The sequence below is a fragment of the Terrapene carolina genome, unplaced genomic scaffold (genome assembly GCF_002925995.2).
Source record: "Terrapene carolina triunguis isolate 2854851 unplaced genomic scaffold, T_m_triunguis-2.0 Scaffold58, whole genome shotgun sequence".
NCBI lineage: Eukaryota > Metazoa > Chordata > Testudines > Emydidae > Terrapene > Terrapene triunguis.
In genome coordinates, this window is record NW_020664409.1 from 13,526,786 (window position 1) to 13,548,992 (window position 22,207).

Sequence of the window (22,207 nt, forward strand, 5' to 3'; positions counted from 1 at the left end):
AAATACCACAACATTTTGTTCAGTTACGAACAACCTCCATTCCTGAGGTGCTTGTAACTCTGAAGCTCTACTGTATGAAGCACCAAATAGGTACAACCACACGTCACAAGACTTGATCCCAAAGGTACATTAAACACAATATATGCTGTATATTTTTGGCACAAGTCCAAAACAGAACATTTTCATTATTTTTTGGAAATTTTGAAGATCATGGCTTATCTATCTGGAGGCAAATAATATATACCCAAACATTTTTATGAAATACACTTAGTCATCCAACTTTAGGGAGACTAACACAATCAAATGTCTGGCATATTAATGGATTTAGGTCTATATTAAAATATTGTTCTCTAACAAAGTATTACTTGATATTAGAAATGCATCAATATGATTTTATTAAACAAATCTAAAGCCTGACATTATAGTCTGTTGTTCATAGCTATATAAAAAACCACACTGAAGTAAACTGAATTTGGTCATCAGATTAATTTTATACAATGAATGTATTTCTTTAGTTTACTCTCAAAGTAAAAGTATGACAATGATAAGCAAATGGCTCTATAATGACTGGAATTTAAATGAACTAGTTCTAAAAAGACTATTTTAAGCACCTACAATACTTTGTAGTATATGCTGTCTTCCTCATCTTCCTGTCACTTCCACAATAGCTCTCAAGGCAGCCAAATTCTTATTATACCATTTCACTTACAAGCTCACTTTTTGTTAATTCTCTAGATTACTATTCTAAAAAAATGTTACACAGATTTCTCTACTGGTAAGCTTGTCTCTTTACCCAATCTTTATTTCAGCTTTAAGGTACAGAAGTTAAAACTGGTTTGGTTCTAAAATCTGGGCACACATCTTTACTTGAGGAGGCAAGAAGAACTGGAATGCACCCACACAATTTATTTTGAAAATATATTGGAAACTGAACAAAACTTCAATCTAGACACAATATATCAAGGAGAATTTCACAGTAATGTAAAAAAGAGAGTCTCTTTTATTTACAAGCAGCATAACCGCAAATTCCAAAACAAATAAGGTTAACCCCTATAATGTTGAACAAAGAACCAATTATTAAAGACCTTCCCATTCTCAGGTTATGTTGTATATCATCTGGCACACCATGGAATAACCAGTTTAATAACAGGTCAAAATCTTTTGTATTATTTTTATGGTATAGAGTCAGACAAATATCAAATGTTTCTATGTGCAGCTACAAAATTTTGATCACTCTTTGAAAGACCATGGACAGATTTTACTTTCACTACAATATAAGTTTAACCAAAAATGTATTTTCCCCCTTATTTCAAATAAGAGTGCACAGATTCTCACCAATGAGAGTGATCTACAACAACCTTGCTATTCTACTTCTAGATCTTTTTTTTTTTTTTGTCTGGCTATGCCAAAAGGACAGGAGACATTTGACATGGGTTTAATTAGGCCGCAACTTTATTATTAGATGTCTGGGACTACCCGGCAGCTAACAGTGTAACCCCATGTTTATTCCATAATTACCCAGGGGGGAGGGAGAGTTACCAGCTCTCCCTCTTTTTCCATCCATGCCCCTCCAGCAAATCCATTGCCAGGACCTTACCATACCTGGGGTGAGGGACTTCCATCAGCTCCCCTCTTCTTCCCTCCAAATCCATTGCTGGGACCTTACCATCCACCCCCGCCTCGTAGGAGGGTTAAGGTGGGCTATAAAAATGGGGGGTTGGCTCCCTGCCATACCAATCATAGGAGTCCGCAACCGCAGCAGCAGAAATAAAACCAGTGCTGCTTTTAAGCCTCTTTTGAAGTCCGTTAGAGAATAGTAAGCAATTACGACAGTTGTAGGAGGATATATCAACACTGCGGCTAGGAGGGTGCTTCCCAGTGCAGCTAGACTGATATGCACTAGCTCTGCTCAAGCTAGCACTCTAAAAATACCAGGGAAACTACATGGGTGGTGGCTCAGGGTAGCCGCTAGGGTATGTAGTCAGGGGGTTAAGTGGGCTTCTATTTGGGTGGCTAGCCTGAGCCACCCGCTCTGCTGCCATGGCCACAATGTTATTTTTAGCACACTAGCTCAAGCAGTGCTAGCGCATGTCTGTTTACCTGCACCAGGAAGCATCCTCCTAGATACAGTGCAGACATACCCTAAGAGGGGTTTCCCCCTGAGCAAGTTTTCCTTCCTCCACCTGAGCTGACTGGCAGGATATATGACTTGATTCATCTTCTGTTGAGGAGCAGACCACCAGTATTGGTACAAAAACAGCACTTTTGCATATACAAATAATCAGTTTGCCAGGGCAGTGAAGGGCTCGCTCCCACAATGGCAATTCTAAAGGGGAGGCAGGCAAGTCTCAGGTGATAGAACTGCTTTGCTCTGAGAGTGTCTCCAATATGTTGGACCACAAAATAGGAGGCAGCTAGCTGCTTCCTGCTGGAGCAGGAGAACTGTTTAAAGTTGGTGGTTCTGGGCAGAGGGGAGTGAAATGCAGGAGGTGCTAAGTGAATCTTCCTCCAACCACTGCACTTCATTCCTCCTGCAGAATTTCCAGAAAAAAATAAAGGGAAACTACTTGTTCAGGGGAAAATAATCTTTTTAGAAATACTATCACAAAGGAAATGATCACAGAGGAAACATTTCTGCATGTAAAGAGGAGGGTATGGTCAATTCAGCAAATACACCTCTACCCCGATATAACGCGACCCGATAAAACACGAATTCAGATATAACGCGGTAAAGCAGTGCTCCGGGGGGGCGGGGCTGCGCACTCCGGCGGATCAAAGCAAGTTCGATATAACGCGGTTTCACCTATAACGCGGTAAGATTTTTTGGCTCCCGAGGACAGCGTTATATCGAGGTAGAGGTGTATGCAGCAAAAGGAGTTTTCAGAAAAAAGAACTCAGTCTCTATTCCACTGGATTGATCAGAAATACCCATGAGTTATAACTTCTGTCCAAAGTAGTGGATCCACTCCAAATTAAATGGGGGGAAATCCAAGAGGCTACCTCTCGACAAAAATATGAAATGTAAAACAAAAGTAACATTTATAATTAACATTTCTAAGTCTACAACTGGTGAATATAACTTGCTGAAAAGAAAAAAAAAACAACATTTGAGACACTGAGTCCCCCCCACCCTGAAACACAGCTTTAATACTAGTTTAACAATTAGGAGGAATGTTAAAGATTACTACTATTTAAATTGATGTTGAATGGGTACACAGAGGATTTACGCTTCTGATATTAAGTCATATTAAAACAGGATGGAAGCTTTTTTATATGAAGTACATTTTAAATTCACTGTTTTGAACATTACCTACAAGTGATAGCAGTATAAAAAACTATTTATGTGCTCATTTTAGGCACACCAGGCAGATTCACTGATGTGTGTGTCTGCCAATGCTGCTCTCATTTTAACAAAAATTACTCACATTTCTAAAGGAAGAGACAGAAGATAATTATGATGAATCTTGCTGCATATTCTGAATATACAGTGTATAACTTAAGAGTTATTTTAATGTTTAAGCCTCACTACCCAAATGCTATTCCACAGACTCTCTTTTGCCTTTCCAATTCTCAGTTTACCTTTTTACCATTAGGATCCAATTCTGCTCCTTTTGATGTCCATGAAAGCAGGGTTGGGCCCTCACCAGAAACAGTTTTACCTGAAGAGCCAACCTAAGAATACATGGCTTACTATGCATCTCAGCCTTATAAAAAACAGCCATGTGTTTTAAAAACAGGTTTTTTCCCCTACACCACAGATAGGTAAGAATGACAATATCGCAAAATGTCAGGCAAAATAAATAAATAATCTTAGTTTGTTAATTTCCCTCTTGGTTAATTAACATCTATAAGTGACCTTTAGCATTGACAGGTCCAACTTTATCCAGAAAGCCAAGGTTTAAGAAATATCTATCCAAATAGAATTGATTACTGATTAAAGCATTGTGAAGAGCACAATTCAATCTGATTTTTAGGCTGGAATTGCATTCCATAGCAAGCTGATTTGACTGCCAATGAGATAGAATGAACAGTCATTGCAGTATAATAATGTTGATGTTACCATATCTACATTTATCCAAAGAATAAAACAAATATATCATTTTAGACTGAAATTAAACCTTGCAAGAAATCATTTTTCTTTATATTGTTTGGAATTAAAAACATATTAAATTGATCCATTAAGAAAATTCTCTTCTCTGTCTTGTGTGTCTTTCAGACCGTGTCTGCATCCTTAGGCAATGAAACAATTTTTATAATTGTAATAAAACAACAAAATGTTGACTTTAAGTTAAGAAAATTGTTGTCTGAATGACTAAATACTTCAGCAAAACAAAATAAATCCTTCTCTAAGTTGTAACAAACATAAATAGCATGCTTGAATAGGTATATATAACCTTACATAATAATGTTACATTTATATTTGTTAGACCTTTTTCACACTTTTATTTGAATTTCAATTTTTTTCCTATTTGTTTATAAAATCAAGATTGACTAATCTGATAGTAACATCTAGAAATTCAGTGTATCTATAGTTATTACTATATTTCTATTATATATTACTGCATATGCCATTCCATCAACAATATTGTACTGTAGTAAGAAATAAAACTCAAGTATCTGTTCAATTTTTCAACAAAATCCAACAGTAAGATAATGAAAATGCTTCCCCTTCTTGCTCATCCCACTCCACCTGCTAAATCAAGCAAAAAATATTATAAAGGATACACAATGTGGAAATAGAAGTTTGCAGAACCGATGCAATATGTTCACATGTCAAGGAAAAAGAAAATATATATTTCAAAGGCACTATCTCATGCCGTGTAAATTTGAACTCATGGATTTCAGCAACTTCCTCCTCCAGCTCTAGAAGAGAGCAGTGCCATGGGACTATGGCCAGTATATCAATACACTTAGATCAATTTAAAATACCATCTCTTACATAAAATAATGCCAACAAATAACTACAGGTGAGATTTTTAGGAATTTGACACTCATAATATTTTGAAAGAATAATCCAAAGTTTGTACAACTGCAAAGGCCAACAGTTCCAATTTGGCCATTCTGTAGCAAAGACTGGAGCATCTACATTGAGCTTCAATTTAGCTAATCAGGTGAGTAATAAATTCTATAATATAATACATGTACTTCATGTGTCGGAAAGTACGTTGAGATATAGAAAAAGAATTTAGTAGGAATTCTATTTTGTTATAGAAACGTCAACTTTATATCTATTGCCCAATTTCTGGAAAATTTTCATCTCATAAAGATGTGTTATAAATTATAATACATCTATAATTTTAAGATTACCGTAATAATCAGAGCATCATCAGAATAATGTGTAGTGGAATATATGTTCAGTTTTTTTAAACTGTATTAACCAACAGAAAACTGTATTCAACAAATGGCAATTTCAATAGTAAAAAGCAACAGAGGGTCAGACTAACACGGCTACCCCTCTGAATTTCAATAGTGTTTTACAATAATATCTAAGGTATTAAATATAATATCAGTATGATTAACTCATTTGGTAGGAAAGTGGATATAATGCATAGCAGCACCCATCTACCCTCCCCTTGAGGTGGCAAAATATCAGGTTTGGTCAGGACCTGCTGTGGGCATCATACTAGCTGCTCCTTTCTAAGGGGGGCTGGGAATGAATTTTTCCCTCACCACCAGATTAGCCAAGGTGGAGTGGGTTTTTTTGCCTTCCCCACAGTGGGTTCAGGGAGGGCTTTTTTATGGTGAGTAGGGAGGGGATTTAGGCTATTATGTCACAACTCATTTTGTAAGTGTGAGGCGGATGTCCAGTGCAGGTATTCCATAGGGACGGCATACAGTGACTGGAAAAATGACTTGGTAAAAGACTTAAAAAGGAAGTGTTTATTAAAGAAGCAGAATGGGAGTGGGGGATTCAGGGCTCCAATGACTGGGGGACCTGGATGGAAAAAGAGGGGAGCTGGCAGAAGCCTCTTGGGTAGATATTGAATGATTATGGAGTTACCTGCATTGTACACTTTTATCTGCCGGGTAGTCCTAGACATTTAATAATAAAGTTGCAGCCTGATTAAAACCATTTCAAGTGTCTCCTGTCCTCCCTTTCGGTATAGCTGGACAACTTCATGAGCTGTAGTATTTGAAAGGGATACTACAGTTATGACATTAAAGACCCCAAACAATTTAAAAAATCTACACCTAAACATTGCTGAAATATTAAGAAGATATACATAAAAATAAACCATAATTAAACTGATGCCTGGTCATTAAGGGCTCAATTGTGACTTTACTATGAGCTCCAAAGCAAGGAGCAATACAGATAAGAAGACAGACTGTGAATCTGACAGACTCCATCTACCTTCCAGATTCCCCTTGGCTCCTAGCAGGAAGTACCCTACACTAAATATAGATTGTACTTTCGCTTGCATGACAATATAGGTGGGTACCTTGTACCACTTGCACAGGGGAGGAGGCGGATGAAGCAGCCCCTGCTCTTTTTCCTGCACTGCACTGCAATCCAGGTAGCCAGCACCAGGGAGTACAGAGGTTCCTGATGATTATATGGGAGTATGCAAGTTTGGCCACAGTGTGGCCCTACTGTAGAAGAAAGATGCATGCTAAAGGCCCCAATCCCATGAAGATTTATGCTTCTATTTAAATTAAGCTGCCACAGAGTGTATGTTCTCCCCTCACAGAAACTGCTCAGTGTCCACTCTATAATTATTCAAATCCCCTCCACCAACACCTGTACAGTACAATACAACAATTTTAATACCTACCGGTATGACCCTATTGCCTCCAGCCCCTGTTCATTCAGGCCCGGGGATCACCCTTCCTTCAGTCTGGGCACAGCTAGCCCTGTCCATCGCAATTAATACTATTCCTTCCTGCCATTTATCAAGCTAGTCAGCAGACGGGCCAGTTAGCTCATCTCACCCCTCTGCCCCATCTGACTGGCTAGTTCCTTCTTATTTCCTCAATCAGATATTGCCAAGGCCACAGTCATCAGTGTGCTGACCCACATGTTAGGCTTCAGCAATCTGTCACAAGCATTTGCATAAATCTTTGCAGGATTGGAGCCTTCACAAACTATTTGAAGTTTTGGTATTTTTAAATACAATACCAGTTGTTTTGTGCTCCACCCCCACAAATATGGTTCAACACAGCAGTCTAATAGCAAACTATTTCCTGCCATGCAGCAGGATCTCTTGAGTTTCCAAGACCACCCTCGCTTGTTAGACAGGCAAGCACTGGAAGAAGCACATTCAGTTAATGGCAGAAAAGTGCCTCATAATTCTTGAGTAAATCTTATGGTTAATATACATGGCAGCATTCACAGACTTTTGTTTGGGGGATGGTAGATGTAGGATCTTTGAGTGGCAATGGAAAATTATAAATAGAGTAAAGGAGAAATTAGGGAAATCCTACAGGAATCTTCACTCAGACCTCTGCAAAATTATATTTAGAATTCTAATAGTAAATGTATTTTATAGAACTGTTGGGACAGTTGCTGCATTCACATATTTTATATGTAACATATTAAACGTCACTGTTTAGACTTAGCAGAATACTAGCTGCTAAGTACAGGTCATACAATTTCAAAGGATTATTAAGCACCTTTGAAGCAGTTTTTATTTCTACACTACACAGATACATATTGACATATATTACACACACACACACACACACACACACAATTACCTATTGTAATTATACTCTACCGCACAAATATTTGGACAAACAATGGGTACAGTTTATTTAACATGAAATACCTGTCTTATCAATGCAAAACGAAATGCTTATTTAAAACACAATCTAAAGTATCACTAAGTTCACTAGTTTAGAAATTCTTTACAATACTATGATACAAAAACATATCCCAGATGTTATCATTAGGATTGTTTTTTCAACATTTAACACTTTGCCTCTTTACTGCTGCCTGAAATTATAAGTCTATTCATGTTCACATTTCACATGAAGGAACACAACTTTTAATTGTTAGCAGCTGTAATATCAGAGTGTGTTGAGTATGCAAGCGAAGGCGGTGCATGTATTGTCATAATCCTAAAAACCATACTGCAGCTTGTCTACATGTCACTGAATTACTTTATTGTAGGTTTGTTGTTCTATTTAATCCTTTGTTGATCAGGCTTTGGAACAATTATTTTCGTATTAATAGATACTCTAAAAATTTCTCTGAAGACTAATTCACTCCTATTATCCACTTCATCAGAGGGGTTTCTTTTATGAAACTTACACTACGAAAATTTTAAACAAGTATTTCTTTAATCAAAATTTTTTTTACCTCTTCAGTGATAAAACTGCAAGGTAAAATAGGGTAACATATAAACATAATTCTGTGTCTATCTTTTTAATCATTTTGAGCAATATAAACACTGCATGTTTATTTAAAAATTCGGAACTTTTGACTACAAAAAGATACTCCCCAAATGTCTTAATTTGATATAAAATGCAACACACAGAAAATACATATATGCATTGATTTCATTTTGAACTTTTATTTAAAAATGCTGTTACTAAGATTAAAATAATAAGTGACCATTTTAATCCACATAATGGCACATATTACCTGTCTCTGTCAGTGAGACATTTAAAAGCATCTCTTTATTAGAAACACAAATCAATATACTCAAGGGATTGCAATAACTGCTTCAAGCAATTTGTATTGTCATTTCATTCCTGATGTTTTTACTCTGAGTAACTTATTATTATGAATGGCGTGAAAATGGCAACCTGTCACAATTGATTTTTTTTTAAACCTCTTGTAAGAATTTTTTCTTTTCTTGAAATAAGTATCTTCCTGGTAACTATAGGTTTAGGTTATAAGAAACAGTCTATAACTGAAGTTTTAGTTCATTATAATTGAGGGTTTTTACCTATTCCCATCAGAAAGATTATTGCTAAGATTAAGAGCTATTTGCATTGTTTTGAAATGAAAGAACCTTGTGCACACAGAAGCACTCAGACTTTAGGTTTCCTTCCATAGTTGAAGATACCAGCATCAATAACGAAATTATTGTACGATCATTCTGGGTATTGGCCAGAACTTTGTTTATCTCACTTTGCTCTGAGAACCACCACTGGACTGGGAGCCAGGAAATCCTGAGGTGACTGTGTAGTCTTGGGTAAGCTTTTAACTTGTCTGACTCAGTTTTCCTTTCTGTCTAAGCGAGCTTGTCTACACGGTGGGGTAATGCACTCTACAAGGTGTGATATCTAAAGCACGCTAACATGTTACACATTAATTTGTCCATGTAGACCCTGCTGGTGCACTTTAATATAGTGCTATTAGAAAAAATATTGCATTAAAGTACACTAAGGAACCTTTACTGCGTACCAGCAGGGTCTACACCAATTAATGCACAATGTTAGTGTGCTCAAGAAATCACAATCCCTGTAGAGTACATTACCCCACCATGTAGACAAGACTTTACTAATCTAATTCATGAGACCGTTGTGCAAACTAATGTTTGTACATTTCATTGAAGGTGTAAATCTGTATTTAGATGTTAAATATTATTCTAGAAATTTTCTGCATCTGAGTCGCATGTAATGAAAGGCTTGCCTGCTTTTAGTCTCCATAATTATTTTGAATGTGGATTTGTCTATAAACCTGCTCCTGGCCAGATTACTATATCACAGATAAGCACTAATGGGCCTGTCTATATATCCCTTAGTAAATGTTGTTTCAGTATCAAATTCTACTTTGTGGGCCAATACTAGAGAATTCCAGGAGTTAATATGAATCATATTTTGCATACTCATTGGCATGTTAATACCTATGATACATTTCCATTTGGAGTAGTATAACAGAGCTCTTGAAATAAACAAACATCTGGGCTGTCTATGATCAAATGGATCACATTATATGATTTTTAAAGGCAAATTAACAGAGAACAAAACTTTAAAGCTTTTGTTCACATCTGCTTGTTTGACATCATACTTCATACCTCCAACATTTTACAGGCTGAAAAGCTCTGCTGTACTTTGAAGAATAAATTAGATTTTGTAAAATAGAAAATACTGTAACATTATTCATTGCATATCTACATGAATAGTGTTACAGCATGTATGGTGCAAATGGCACTTCTAGAATGTACTGTCCTGTATTGAAGAACTGCTGCTTTAAACATCTTTAGAAGCGTCGTCTTCTCTTCTACCCCTAACCATCAGTATCTTCAGAGGATTCTGACATCAATAGAACTGGTTTGATTCTGTTCTGCAGGGAACAGGATTCTGGGGTCTCATGAAGGGAACTGTACATCCTGTATGCTACAAGTGTGTGTTCTCCATGTGGATTTTCTGTCCTCAGCTCTCAGAGGAATTGGGGGTGGAATGAGGTTAGCAGTGGGTGCAAGGATGCAGTGGGTGTATGAAACTCCTTTGTATAGTGGGTGTGCAGGAGTTCTGGGAGATACTGCCATTATAAGTTTGCAGCAATAACTGCTTTGCTGCCATTTCCTACATTCTGCAGGTGGTGCTGGTGAGAAGGGGTGGGTAGGAATCATCCCAGAATATGTGGGCTGTAAATGAGCTGGCTACTCATCTATGCCTTCCATATAGGTCCCTTAATATTAAATAACAATGCTATATGCAGTCTGAAATAGTTAGCTTATTTCTGGAAGAATACAAACTTTTATTTAACACCTGGAATTTACAATTAAATAATGTCCTATACAGTAATTTATTTAAACTAAAACAGGCATTCAGTGGTCCATATTCTTTCATCAAGTGAAGATTTATGCATATAATTTTAATTAGTGCTAATTGCAGTTAACCACTTAAATCACCTCTTTATTGATGGAATACTAGACTTCATCTAATATACGGTCAATGGAAAGCAGTTACTACAAACTTTCATTGCTTCTCTCTTGTTAGTTTTAAAGCACTGGCAAATAGTTAAGGACCCATCAATGCTTACCTTATACATCCCAGGTTTCAGGAATTATTATAGAGGGAGATAGCAGTGGACCTTATACTAGGTTGCCCGATACTTTCTATTATAAAAAAGACTCTGATTACATTTTGAGACGTTTTAACACCTCCAGATGTTTGCAGCCGGCCTTTGAAATTCAGCAGTGGGAAAGCTCTCAGGCTAAAAGTAGTGCCTTTTCTTTGTTCTATGAAATTCCATTCAGGTTTAGCTGAGTTGTAAACTGCTGAAGATTGTGATTTCCCTTCTCTCACTTGCACCGTCCGAAATTTTTTTTGGAAACATGCCAAAATAAATGAACATGAACATTTAATCCATAGCTGGGCCCATGCCACCAGCGCTAAAGCAGAAGCAACAGCACACATTGAACTGGGAACCCTGGGAACAAACAGCCTCTCAGAAAGGTTGAAGGAGAAGGAAAGGAGAAGAAAGGGAAAGAACAGCTCAGTCATGCTTCCCCCCACCTCCACCAACTACTTTCCAGACACTGCACATGGTTCCTGTGACCCATTTCTCCCCAGGGATAACAACCTGCTCCTGTTGGCAACTAATGCAGTTAGTCCCATAGTTCAAGCTGTGTTGCACTACTGAAGGTTCAAGAATTCAAATCTTACATGATGCCATGCATGATGGAAGAGTTGTTACAGTTACACATAATATACTTTAAAAAACTTTTTTATTAAAAAACCCTAGAAAATACAGAAACTTATATTTAAAAAAAAAGGAATTTAAATTTTTGAGTTTAGCACCCAATTTTTGAAAATGCCAGAATTTGGTTGCTCATGCAACCTTAAACCCCAAACCATGCAGTTTGTCTAGTATATTTAAAAATACCCAAGGTTGTCTTTTTTGTTGATTAAATCTACTCCCACATGGGCAAATTCAGAACTTTAGCTTCTACTTCCTGGATGAACTAGTCACTTTAAGCCAAAAATACCTGCAAAATACGATTGCAATAAATAAATAAAATAAATAAATGAACATTGTAAAAAGCACACTTGACATTCTAGGATGGTCAACTTCACTTCTAGACTTTCAGCTTCTAGAGAAAGGTTGACCACTGATAAGAATTTGCTCCATAAGGAGTAGCAATATCAGGCCATTTCTAATAACTTGCTATCCCCACAAGAAATGCTGGCAAACATCAGGTCTTCCCCTGACTGCTTCAGTTAATGGAAGTCTCTATCAAAACGAAAAGTCGTCTAGAAATCCTGTTGTTCTTAACCCATTCAGCAACTGCAGAAATTACTAAGGAACTAAGTGTACAATGAAATTGCAGGAGAAAAAGAATACAGGGCTTTCTAACACATATGGATCTTTGGTTGGATGCACCAAAAACTTCTTTGCAGATTCCAGTAGTCCATCATACTGTTCCTCAGTTCTGAAATATTAGAAAGTTTATGCTGCTTTCTTTGAACCAAGAAAAAAAGGATATCTAAAGACAGGAAAGTCACCATATCCTGCAAAGCTTTAGACACCTCTGTGGAGAGAGGAAGAAGTATGAGAAAAAAAGACTGTAAGGGAAGGAGATTATGACAGAGGTTCAGAAGTCTGGTCCTTGCGCTATTCCTCCCTCTCCAAATCCAAAGTTCATCCTTCCAGGGCAAATATTTGGGAGATTTCTCTCCAGGAAAGGAGATGTCCCTAGAAGATGAAGTCACCATAAAAGAGGAACAGAATTGTAACATCCTCTCAATGAAAACTTCTTCCTTAGTGAGTCAGGGCACGTCTTCACTACCCGCCGGATTGGCGGATAGCGATCTATCTATCGGGGATCGATTTATAGCGTCTAGTGTAGACACGATAAAATTGATCCCCGATCACTCTGCCGTCGACTCCGGAACTCCACCGCAGCGAGAGGCGGAAGCGGAGTCGATGGGGGAGCGGCAGCAGTCGACTCGCTGCCATCCTCACAGCTAGGTAAGTCGACCTAAAATACGCAACTTCAGCTACGCTATTCGCGTAGCTGAAGTTGCGTATCTTAGGTCGACCCCCCCACCCCCCGTAGTGTAGACCTAGCCTCAGAATGAGATGGCACTTAATCTCATGCTCAAAGGACCACACATATAGGGAGAAACATTTCTTGTCTCTATACCAGAACCCCAAACAGCAAGAGAAGGCCAAGATTGAAAATGTAATCTTGAATCAGGATATGCAGTAGCTGAAAAATAGGGATATTTAGGAACTACCACTGATGAAAGGTCTCTTTTGCCCAAACAACCTATGGAGAGGAACTCACACTGTTTGTGACTATAAGCTTCTATCTAGAAGCTAACCAGGAGTAAAGGCTGTCAGATCAAAGAGCCGAATTCCAAAGCTGAAGGTGGAGATGTTCAAGTTGGCTCTGAGAAAATGGACATATCATCGTGGACGTCTTACTATTGAAACCTGAATATTTGATGTATGCCATTACAAGACTTATAAACCACTTAGATGATCACTAAAAACAACGAGGAGTACTTGTGGTACCTTATCTAACAATGTGATATATCTAACCAATGTGATATATGCCATCATGTGCCAGCAATGCCCCTCTGCCATGTACATCGGACAGTCTCTACGCAAAAGAATAAATGGACACAAATCAGACGTCAAGAATTACAACATTCAAAAACCAGTCAGAGAACACTTCAACCTCCCTGGACTCAACAACAGACTTAAAAGTGGCAATTCTTCAACAAAAAAACTTCAAAAACAGACTTCAATGAGAAACTGCAGAATTGGAATTAATTTGCAAACCTCAAATTAGGCCTGAATAAAGACTGAGAGTGGATCGGTCACTACAAAAACTAAAAACTAATTTCCCCATGCTAATTTCCCTGTACCGTTACTCACACCTTCTTGTCAACTGTTTGAAATGGGCCACCCTGATTACCACTACAAAAGTGATTTTTCCTCCTGTTGATAATAGCCCACTTTAATTGAAGTCTCTTTAGAACTGACCCCCCACAACTCTCATCTTTTCATGTGCTGTGTATATATATCTCTCTATCTATCTATCTATATCTTCTTACTATATTTTCCACTCCATGCATCTGATGAAGTGGGTTTTAGTCCACAAAAGTTTATGCCCAAATAAATTTCTTAGTCTCTAAGGTGCCACAAGTACTCCTCGTTGTTTTTGCCGATACAGACTAACACGGCTATCACTCTGAAACTAGATGATCAATGTTGACAGAAAACTCTAGAACTACAACTACCAAGAATTATCACCTCACCACAATAAGCAGTTAAACATTTATATTTTTATAATAAAAACTAGCAAAGAATAAGATAGGAAAAGTATTATGAACACTTGGCGCCGTGAATTCTACAGCTGCAAAAAGAACACAAATTGGTCAGCTGGTCTGGGCCTTTATGACCAATTTGAAATATGCCGTTTTAGAGTCAGCATCTGTGATTCCCATCAGGGGTGCTTGAAATTTTTTTTTTTGTAATCTGGTGCTAAAAACTGTAAACTCTATAGATAATGGAAGCCATATATTCAGTTGGTATTATTAGGTAAGCCAGTGGGTGCTGAGGCAAACCCAGCACTCCTAGTTACGGCACCCTGATAACTCCCCGTCAATGGCTTTACTTCTTTCCATGTTACCATGATTCAAGGCATAGCAGACTACCTCATGCGTGAGGAAAAGGAAAGTTCTTAACCTGAATTTCTGTGATGGATGTAGCTTTTCTTAATTCACAGCATCTGTGCATTATCTGACTTTTAGTCTTTCTGCATAGTATGCTGTATTTTGTCTGAGAACATAGTTTAAAACAAAATCTGAACATGTCTAAGGAGTATAGCTTGCTTCTAAATATTTCCTTAATAGCGCTCACAATATGATTAACAAAGAGTTTGAATTTCATTCTGAAAAGGATGGACAAGAAAAATGTATCTTACCTTAACTAAACCTAAACTAAAATTTTTATTAGACTAAATTAGGAACATTTTAGTTAAAACACTCAGGCAAAAATGGAGAGGGTAAGGTTCTATGACCACAGCAGCTGGCGGGCAGTGTGAAAAGGAGATCTCAATATTGACGCAAAAATAATAATAGCGATAGTATAACTTATTTTTGCTAATATTAATACTTTACAAACTTAACATTCAGTAAAGAGGCAGACAAGAGATAGCTATAGGTAAGCTATAGCCAGGATACTTGAAAATATAACAGTACATAGTATATTTAGCTAGTTATGTTACAAAATATTAAAGCTAATCAAAAAAATTCCAGGAGGTTTCTATTTCTGTCTCCCAAGGACTAGCAACTGTATGTCTATATCCTTAGGCATAAACCCATGTAAAATATTCATGTTTTTGGAAGAGACCTAACTGTAAAAAGGAATGTAGGTTGTGTTATCAGTGCAATCAACGTAGGAGTAAAGTGGCACTATACAAACCCTTTACTTTTCAAAGAAAAATCCCTGCTTATGTCTTTAAAACGCCAAGAAAAACATGTGTAGTTGGAAATATTCTAAACCTTTTGTTTATTACTTAAATGTTAAAATGACCAATGCATTGGTGAAATGCATACTTGCAAATACGTTAACTAAATGTAAAGGTCCAAATATAATTTCCTAATATCATTGCTATGTAAACGGTAAAATGCTAAATGCACCATTCTGAAATTTAATGTCCTTACTAAATGAATTATTAATACAAGAAGACTTTAAAGTATAAAATATTTATCTTATTGGAAAAATTAATTTATTACTGGCAGTGCTCAAGTAACTCTCTTTACCTATTTCACGTCTCTCCTAAACTTGTTATTAAAAAAAGCCTTCTCTAATATCTATTTAGGCTAAAGAAATTATAAAATTTAATTAAAAAAAACTGTTTTGAGAACTAAAATATTGTATATAAAGTGGTGTTTAAACTTTTTGAGAACCAAAGTTTATTTCCTGTTTGAGTCTATTAAAATTGAAGAACATCTTAGAAAATTGTATGAATAAAAATAAAAGCTGCTCTTTAACTTTAAAAGGTTATCTGGGATTTTCCCACCAGAATAACAAAAGCAATTGGAAATGTTACCAGTTCATTAGACAAAGTATATATGCATAAGATGAAGAAGAACCTAAGGAAAAACTGTGAAGGTACTGGGCCAACAAAAGAGTGACAGCAACTAACTTTTTTCTTTCTTTAATAATAAATAATAAAATAAACATGGTTGAAGACTGTGATTATTTTGCTTGGCCCCTTGATCCCATAAAGTATGTAAAAGAACTCCTGTAACTAAAATACTGAGAGTCGCATCCCCTGAGATAGTCTCATGAATAACCTATATCAATAATTCCGTCTTTGAAGTATGAGAAACAATTAGTAAGAGGTGGCCTACCATTTCTTATTTCTCAAAACTAGATATTTTTAGTATTTTTAAAAAATAAAATAACCTGGCATTCAGCAATTAAAAAAAACTACCCCTTTCCACCTCACAGCAAACAAGAACTTATACCATCACACAGTAAACGTGCGCTGAAAGACCACGCACATGCCCAGGCACACAACACTCAACTCCTCCACTTGACATCTTTGGAAGCAATCTCATGAGGGAGAACCTTCTGTCATACACAAAACAAAAACTTACCTAAGTGTAACTAACCAATACCATTCTAATGTTAGATTAGTTCTGCATTTTTCCTGGACTGCAGTGTACACAAACTGAAACCTAATCCTGCAACTACTTCTTTGTGGTGGACTTCTTTCCTCACGCATAGCCCCACTGAATCAGTGTGCTGACTTGAAGTCAAGGGGGCTCTGTGCAAGCTCAAGGGTAGGTGCACAGGGAGGAATTTGTAGGATCAGGGTCTAAAGCTACTGCAGGCATACGTTACTCTTGCTCTGTTTTCAGACCACTGTAATTTCATTTTTAGCTAGTCATTTTAAGATGTATTTCTGAAATGAGACAGAGCAATTTATAATATACATAATTAAGACATATCCAGTAGAAAGAACTCATCTGCTACACAAATAAATTTAAAATTAAGCCAGTTTAAAATACACAGTTTACTGCACTACAGAATGGTATTTACTGATAAATTTAGTGAACTGATGATTTAAGTATCTAATTTAGTACTTCGGAAAGAAAAAAATATTAAAAAGTTAGTAAAATGTGTTTAACAAGCAGTCATTCTAGTTATGCCAGCCTACCTTGTTCTTTGGATTGGATGTGTTCATTACACTTCGAGTCTCTTTTCCAGTGTATATGACAACACCGATTACTGTTCCTGGGAAAAATAAAAAGGGTAGATTATGAATGTTTTACCAATGGGTAGATGAAGAGTAAGATAATAGAATTAAAAACCTACAAGTAATTACAATCCTATAAACAAGCCACTTTTATAAGCACAAACATCATATAAGCACAAGTCTTTCTACATGTATAATAATATCTCACACTTTTTCATTTTAGCCATTGTAACAAAAGCTTCCTAGCATTAAAAATGCTAACAATATTTCATGGACTGTATGACAAGCTTTGTCTAAATTTACTTTATTATGTTTATGTAAATCACAGCAGATGATGAACTGATAAATGCCATTCCATTGACATCACAGAGCATGGTAACAGCATTTCATGAACATTCAACAAAAGTGATTATACTCTTTCACTGATGTCAGTGAAAGTAATAATACACTCTAAATCTTTAATGGTTAAAAATACATTTGAACTTAAAACCTTTTAAACAAAGCATTAAAAAACAGAGCATACACTATGTCCTAAAGACCCATTGTTAGCCCCTCACAGTGAATTCTGAGTTCATTCAACATTGCTGAATATCTTGCTTGTAGTGTTCTTGTAGCCATGTTGGTCCCCGGGTATTATAGAGACGAAGTGAGTTAGTATTGGTGAGTTAGGGCAGGTCTCCACTTACTTCCTGGTCCGGCCGTAAGCAATCGATCTTCTGGGATCAATTTATTGCGTCTTGTCTAGACGCGATAAATCAATCCCGGACCGATCCCAGAAGTGCTCGCAGTCGACGCCGGTACTCCAGCTCAGCGAGAGGAGTACGCGGCATCGACGGGGGAGCCTGCCTGCTGTGTCTGGACCCACGGTAAGTTCGAACTAAGGTACTTCGAATTCAGCTACGTTATTAACGTAGCTGAATTTGCGTACCTTAGTTCGAAGTGGGGGGTTAGTGTGGACCAGGCCTTAGTATTACCTTGTCTCTCTAATATTACTGTATATGTGCAGTTCAGTAACTAAAATCAGTGCAAGTTCTGCTGTCACTTACAAACTGGTAAAAATGAGCTCTCACATTTATTTATATCACCAGAACACCACAAGTAGCCTTATATTTGTAAGAGGCAAAAATCTATATAGGAGTACTTTGAGTTCCTCTTACCTTCCTTCAGTCAGTTTTTACTTATAACATGACAGAAAATCTGGTTAGCTATTAAGGAAAACTTAAAAACATTGTGGCACCTTAGAGACTAACAGATTTATTTGAGCATAAGCTTTCGTGAGCTACAGCCCACTTCTTCGGATGCATATGCATATGCATCCGAAGAAGTGGACTGTAGCCCACAAAAGCTTATGCTCAAATAAATTTGTTAGTCTCTAAGGTGCCACAAGTACTCCTGTTCTTTTTGCAGATACAGACTAACACGGCTGCTACTCTGAAACCTTAAAAACATTATCACCACACTTGTATCACTATTTCTGGTAGAATATTGAACACTTGTCTTTCATTTTCCTGAGCACTGTAATTTTTTGTGACTGTAAAATATGAAATTAGTTGCATTTCAATGATATATTTGAATTGTCCCTCATTTTAAAAAAATGAAATGTTTCATAGCAACAATATGCTAAGCATGCCTTGCCTATTGTGGTGGCTTACCCTATGGCTTATCAGGAAGTTTAAGTGTGGGACCTACAAACCTTCATCTCACAGGTTAATGAAGGCAAGATATTTTAAATTTTTATTTTGATATTTTTAAAATGACTTAATCAGGACCACAAGTACGGACTGATGTGACTGTGCTTGCACCATGGAAGACAATACACATTTGAAAGCATGTATTCATGTTAAAAGGTCAACGGTAAGGGTGGCTTGAATTAAGTGAGTGGGAAAGCAAGAGGCAGCTGAAAATTCAGATGTGGGTAAAAATCTTGCATCCACATTCATTGCCGGTAATTACTAATGACCACTTAAAAATATTTACTCTTTTCTTTGACTACAGAGGGTCTATAAATTCAGCAGAATAAGGGATTAGTCATACTTTAATGCTACTACTTATTAGATAATCTGGGTCTCTATAATATATCACTTGTCTCAAGCAACAGGTTATACATATTATTTTAAAACAAATTAAAATATATATCTAAAATTGTCATCAAAAGCAATAAGCTTTTATTTTTTAAAATAGCAAAAGAAAAAATTCACCAATTTTGGAGTTATGAGAAACTTCTCAAATCTATTTTTGCTTTTCAAATAGCAGTTAAATTCTCGCTCTTTTATCCTTGAAGTAAAATCCCAAATCAGATCAATATTCCCTTCTTCTTTTACTAATTCATTATATCTACTTCATTCAAGAGATGAATGTGCCATTAATATTAGATACACATGATGGCAGAACAAGGCCACTTATAAATGTAAATGTACTCTAAACATTTCTAGAGTCATCAAGACAAGAAAAAGAACAATAATTAATCATACTAGACACAATCTGTCTGAGAAGCAAGGAAAAATAACCAGCAAGCAACTTACCAGTTTTAAATTATGGTAGATATAGATCAGTATTACAGTAAACAACTCAAAATGCAAAGGCCCAAAATTTTAAATGATCTATGACATCCAGGACTAATGCAGAAAGAGTTTTCTACACATTCTTTTCAGGCTAGCATTAATAAATCATAAAATAAGAAATTGAAGCTAATATATATATATATATATATATAAAAATCACACAAAGTGAAAATTACATTTTATATATGTACAAGACAATCCATTTTTACATACAATAGTTTTCTCCAAAGTTATATTTATGTTACATTCATATACTGCATGGACACCTCTCATAACGTAGAATCCCAAGGCACTTTAAAAGCTCAAAAACAAAATATTCTCCTATAATTCTTGGTTTTAGAAGTTAATCATAATAGAATCCCATTCCTGGATATGTGCTCCCAGCAAATTACTATCTATATCAAAGGTCTAGCAAGTCTTGAAAGAGGAGGTCTGTTCTGAAAGATGACTCTCAACATGGCATTGCAAGGATCAATGACTTCCATACCAAATGTGCTCAATTTACAATACTGTTAAAATTCTTTTCTAAGGGCACGTCTTCACTACCCGCCGGATCGGCGGGTAGCAATCAGTCTATCGGGGATCGACTTATCGCATCTAGTGAAGACGCGATAAAATCGATCTCTGATCGCTCTGCCGTCGACTCCGGAAATCCACCGCGGCAAGAGGCGGCAGCGGAGTCGACGGCGGCGTGGCAGCGGTCGACTTGCTGCCGTCCTCACAGCCAGGTAAGTCGACCTAAAATACGCCACTTCAGCTACGCTATTCACGTAGCTGAAGTTGCGTATCTTAGGTCGACCCCCCGCTGTAGTGTAGACCTAGCCTAAGTGGCAGCACTGCAAACCAAAATGTCATGTTAGATTATTTTCTTTTTATGTATCATTCCCAGTTACAAAGGTTCAGCAGGTCCAATTATGCCCTGAATTACACTTGTACAACCCCATTATGTTTAAACTATGCTCTCAGCAGAAACCAACAGAGGTTAATACCAGTGGCCTTCTAGGTACCATGCTAGGGTTTACTTCAGGAGCTGGCCTCCACTATCACTTCACCTCTTGCACTGGCTGCAAGCTGCAACAATGTATTTTTTCTTTGGCTTTTTAAAAATTCTAGCTTGTATTACTCTATTCTAAAATTAACCATCCAGGTCTGCAAGGCGCTGTAGGAGAAGTAAAAAAAACCCAGATACTCACCAATGTCCCCAGTGGAAAAATCCCTTCCCATATGGTGGTCCAAATAGACCAGAGGTTTTCAAATTGTAGGGACCTTGGGGGGAGGAGGGAAGGGGCAACTGGTGGGGCTCGGGGAAGGAATGCTACCTCTACCCCCTGACTCATCTCAGTGGGCCACCCAGCCTTGCATGTATAAAATGGTTACTCACCTTCTCGTAACTGTTGTTCTTTGAGATGTGTTGTTCATGTCGATTCCAATCAGGTGTGTGCGCATGCACGTGCACGTTGGCCGGAAGATTTTTCCCTTAGCAGCAGCCATCGGGTCGGCCTGTGTGCTCCCTGGAGTCGCGCCCCCATGGTGCCTAATATATAGGCCTGCCAATCCGCCACCCCTTCAGTTCCTTCTTGCTGGCTACTCCGACAGAGGGGTAGGAGGGTGGATATTGGAATGGACATGAACAACACATCTCTAAGAACAACAGTTACGAGAAGGTGAGTAACCATTTTTTCTTCTTCGAGTGCTTGTTCATGTCGATTCCAATCAGGTGACTCCCAAGCAAAATTAGGAGATGAGATCGGAGCTATCCACCGACTGGAGTACTGCCCTACCAAAGGCCGCATCATCTCTGACCTCCCTAGTAATTGCATAGTGTGCGGCGAAAATGTGCATCGATGACCACGTCGCCGCCCTGCAGATTTCCTGGGTGGGGATCTGAGCCAGGAAAGCTGTTGATGAAGCTTGTGCTCTTGTAGAGTGTGCCGTTATCAGGGGCGCTGGGATTCCCGCTAGATTGTAGCACTCGGTAATGCAGGCCACAATCCATGATGAAATGCTCTGAGTCAAAACAGGCTGGCCCTTCATCCTGTCCGCTACTGCGACAAAGAGCTGTACCGACTTTCTGAATGGTTTGGTCCTTTCTATGTAAAAGTCCAGCGCTCTGCAGACGTCGAGAGTGTGGAGTCTCTGTTCCCTGTTACTCGCATGAGGCTTAGGGTAGAAAACCAGGAGAAAAATGTCCTGGTTGATGTGGAACTGCGACATAACCTTTGGGAGGAGGGCCAGATGGGGCCTGAGCTGAACCTTGTCCTTAAAAAAGACGGTGTAGGGCGGCTCAGATGTTAGAGCCCTGAGTTCAGACATCCTCCAGGCTGAAGTGATCGCCACCAGGAACGCGACCTTGTAGGAGAGGTAGAGCAGGGAGCACGTTGCTAGAGGCTCAAAGGGATGCCCCATGAGCCTACAGAGGACCAAGTTAAGTTCCCAAGCAGGAACCAGTTGGCGGACGTGCAGGTACAACCTGTCGAGGCTCTTCAGGAAGCGATTGACCAGGGGGGTCATGAAAACCGAGCGGCC

At 37.8% G+C, this 22,207-nt stretch overlaps 1 protein-coding gene across 1 annotated transcript in view; it reads right to left on the bottom strand.

Moving 5' to 3' along the window:
- ATP9B (ATPase phospholipid transporting 9B (putative)) overlaps nt 1-22,207 on the bottom strand; it is a 280,545-nt gene that overhangs the window by 112,071 nt on the left and 146,267 nt on the right. The window contains exon 11 of the mRNA XM_024206823.2: nt 17,082-17,158. Coding sequence (XP_024062591.1) covers nt 17,082-17,158 — 77 coding nt within the window. The remainder of the gene's footprint in view (nt 1-17,081; nt 17,159-22,207) is intronic.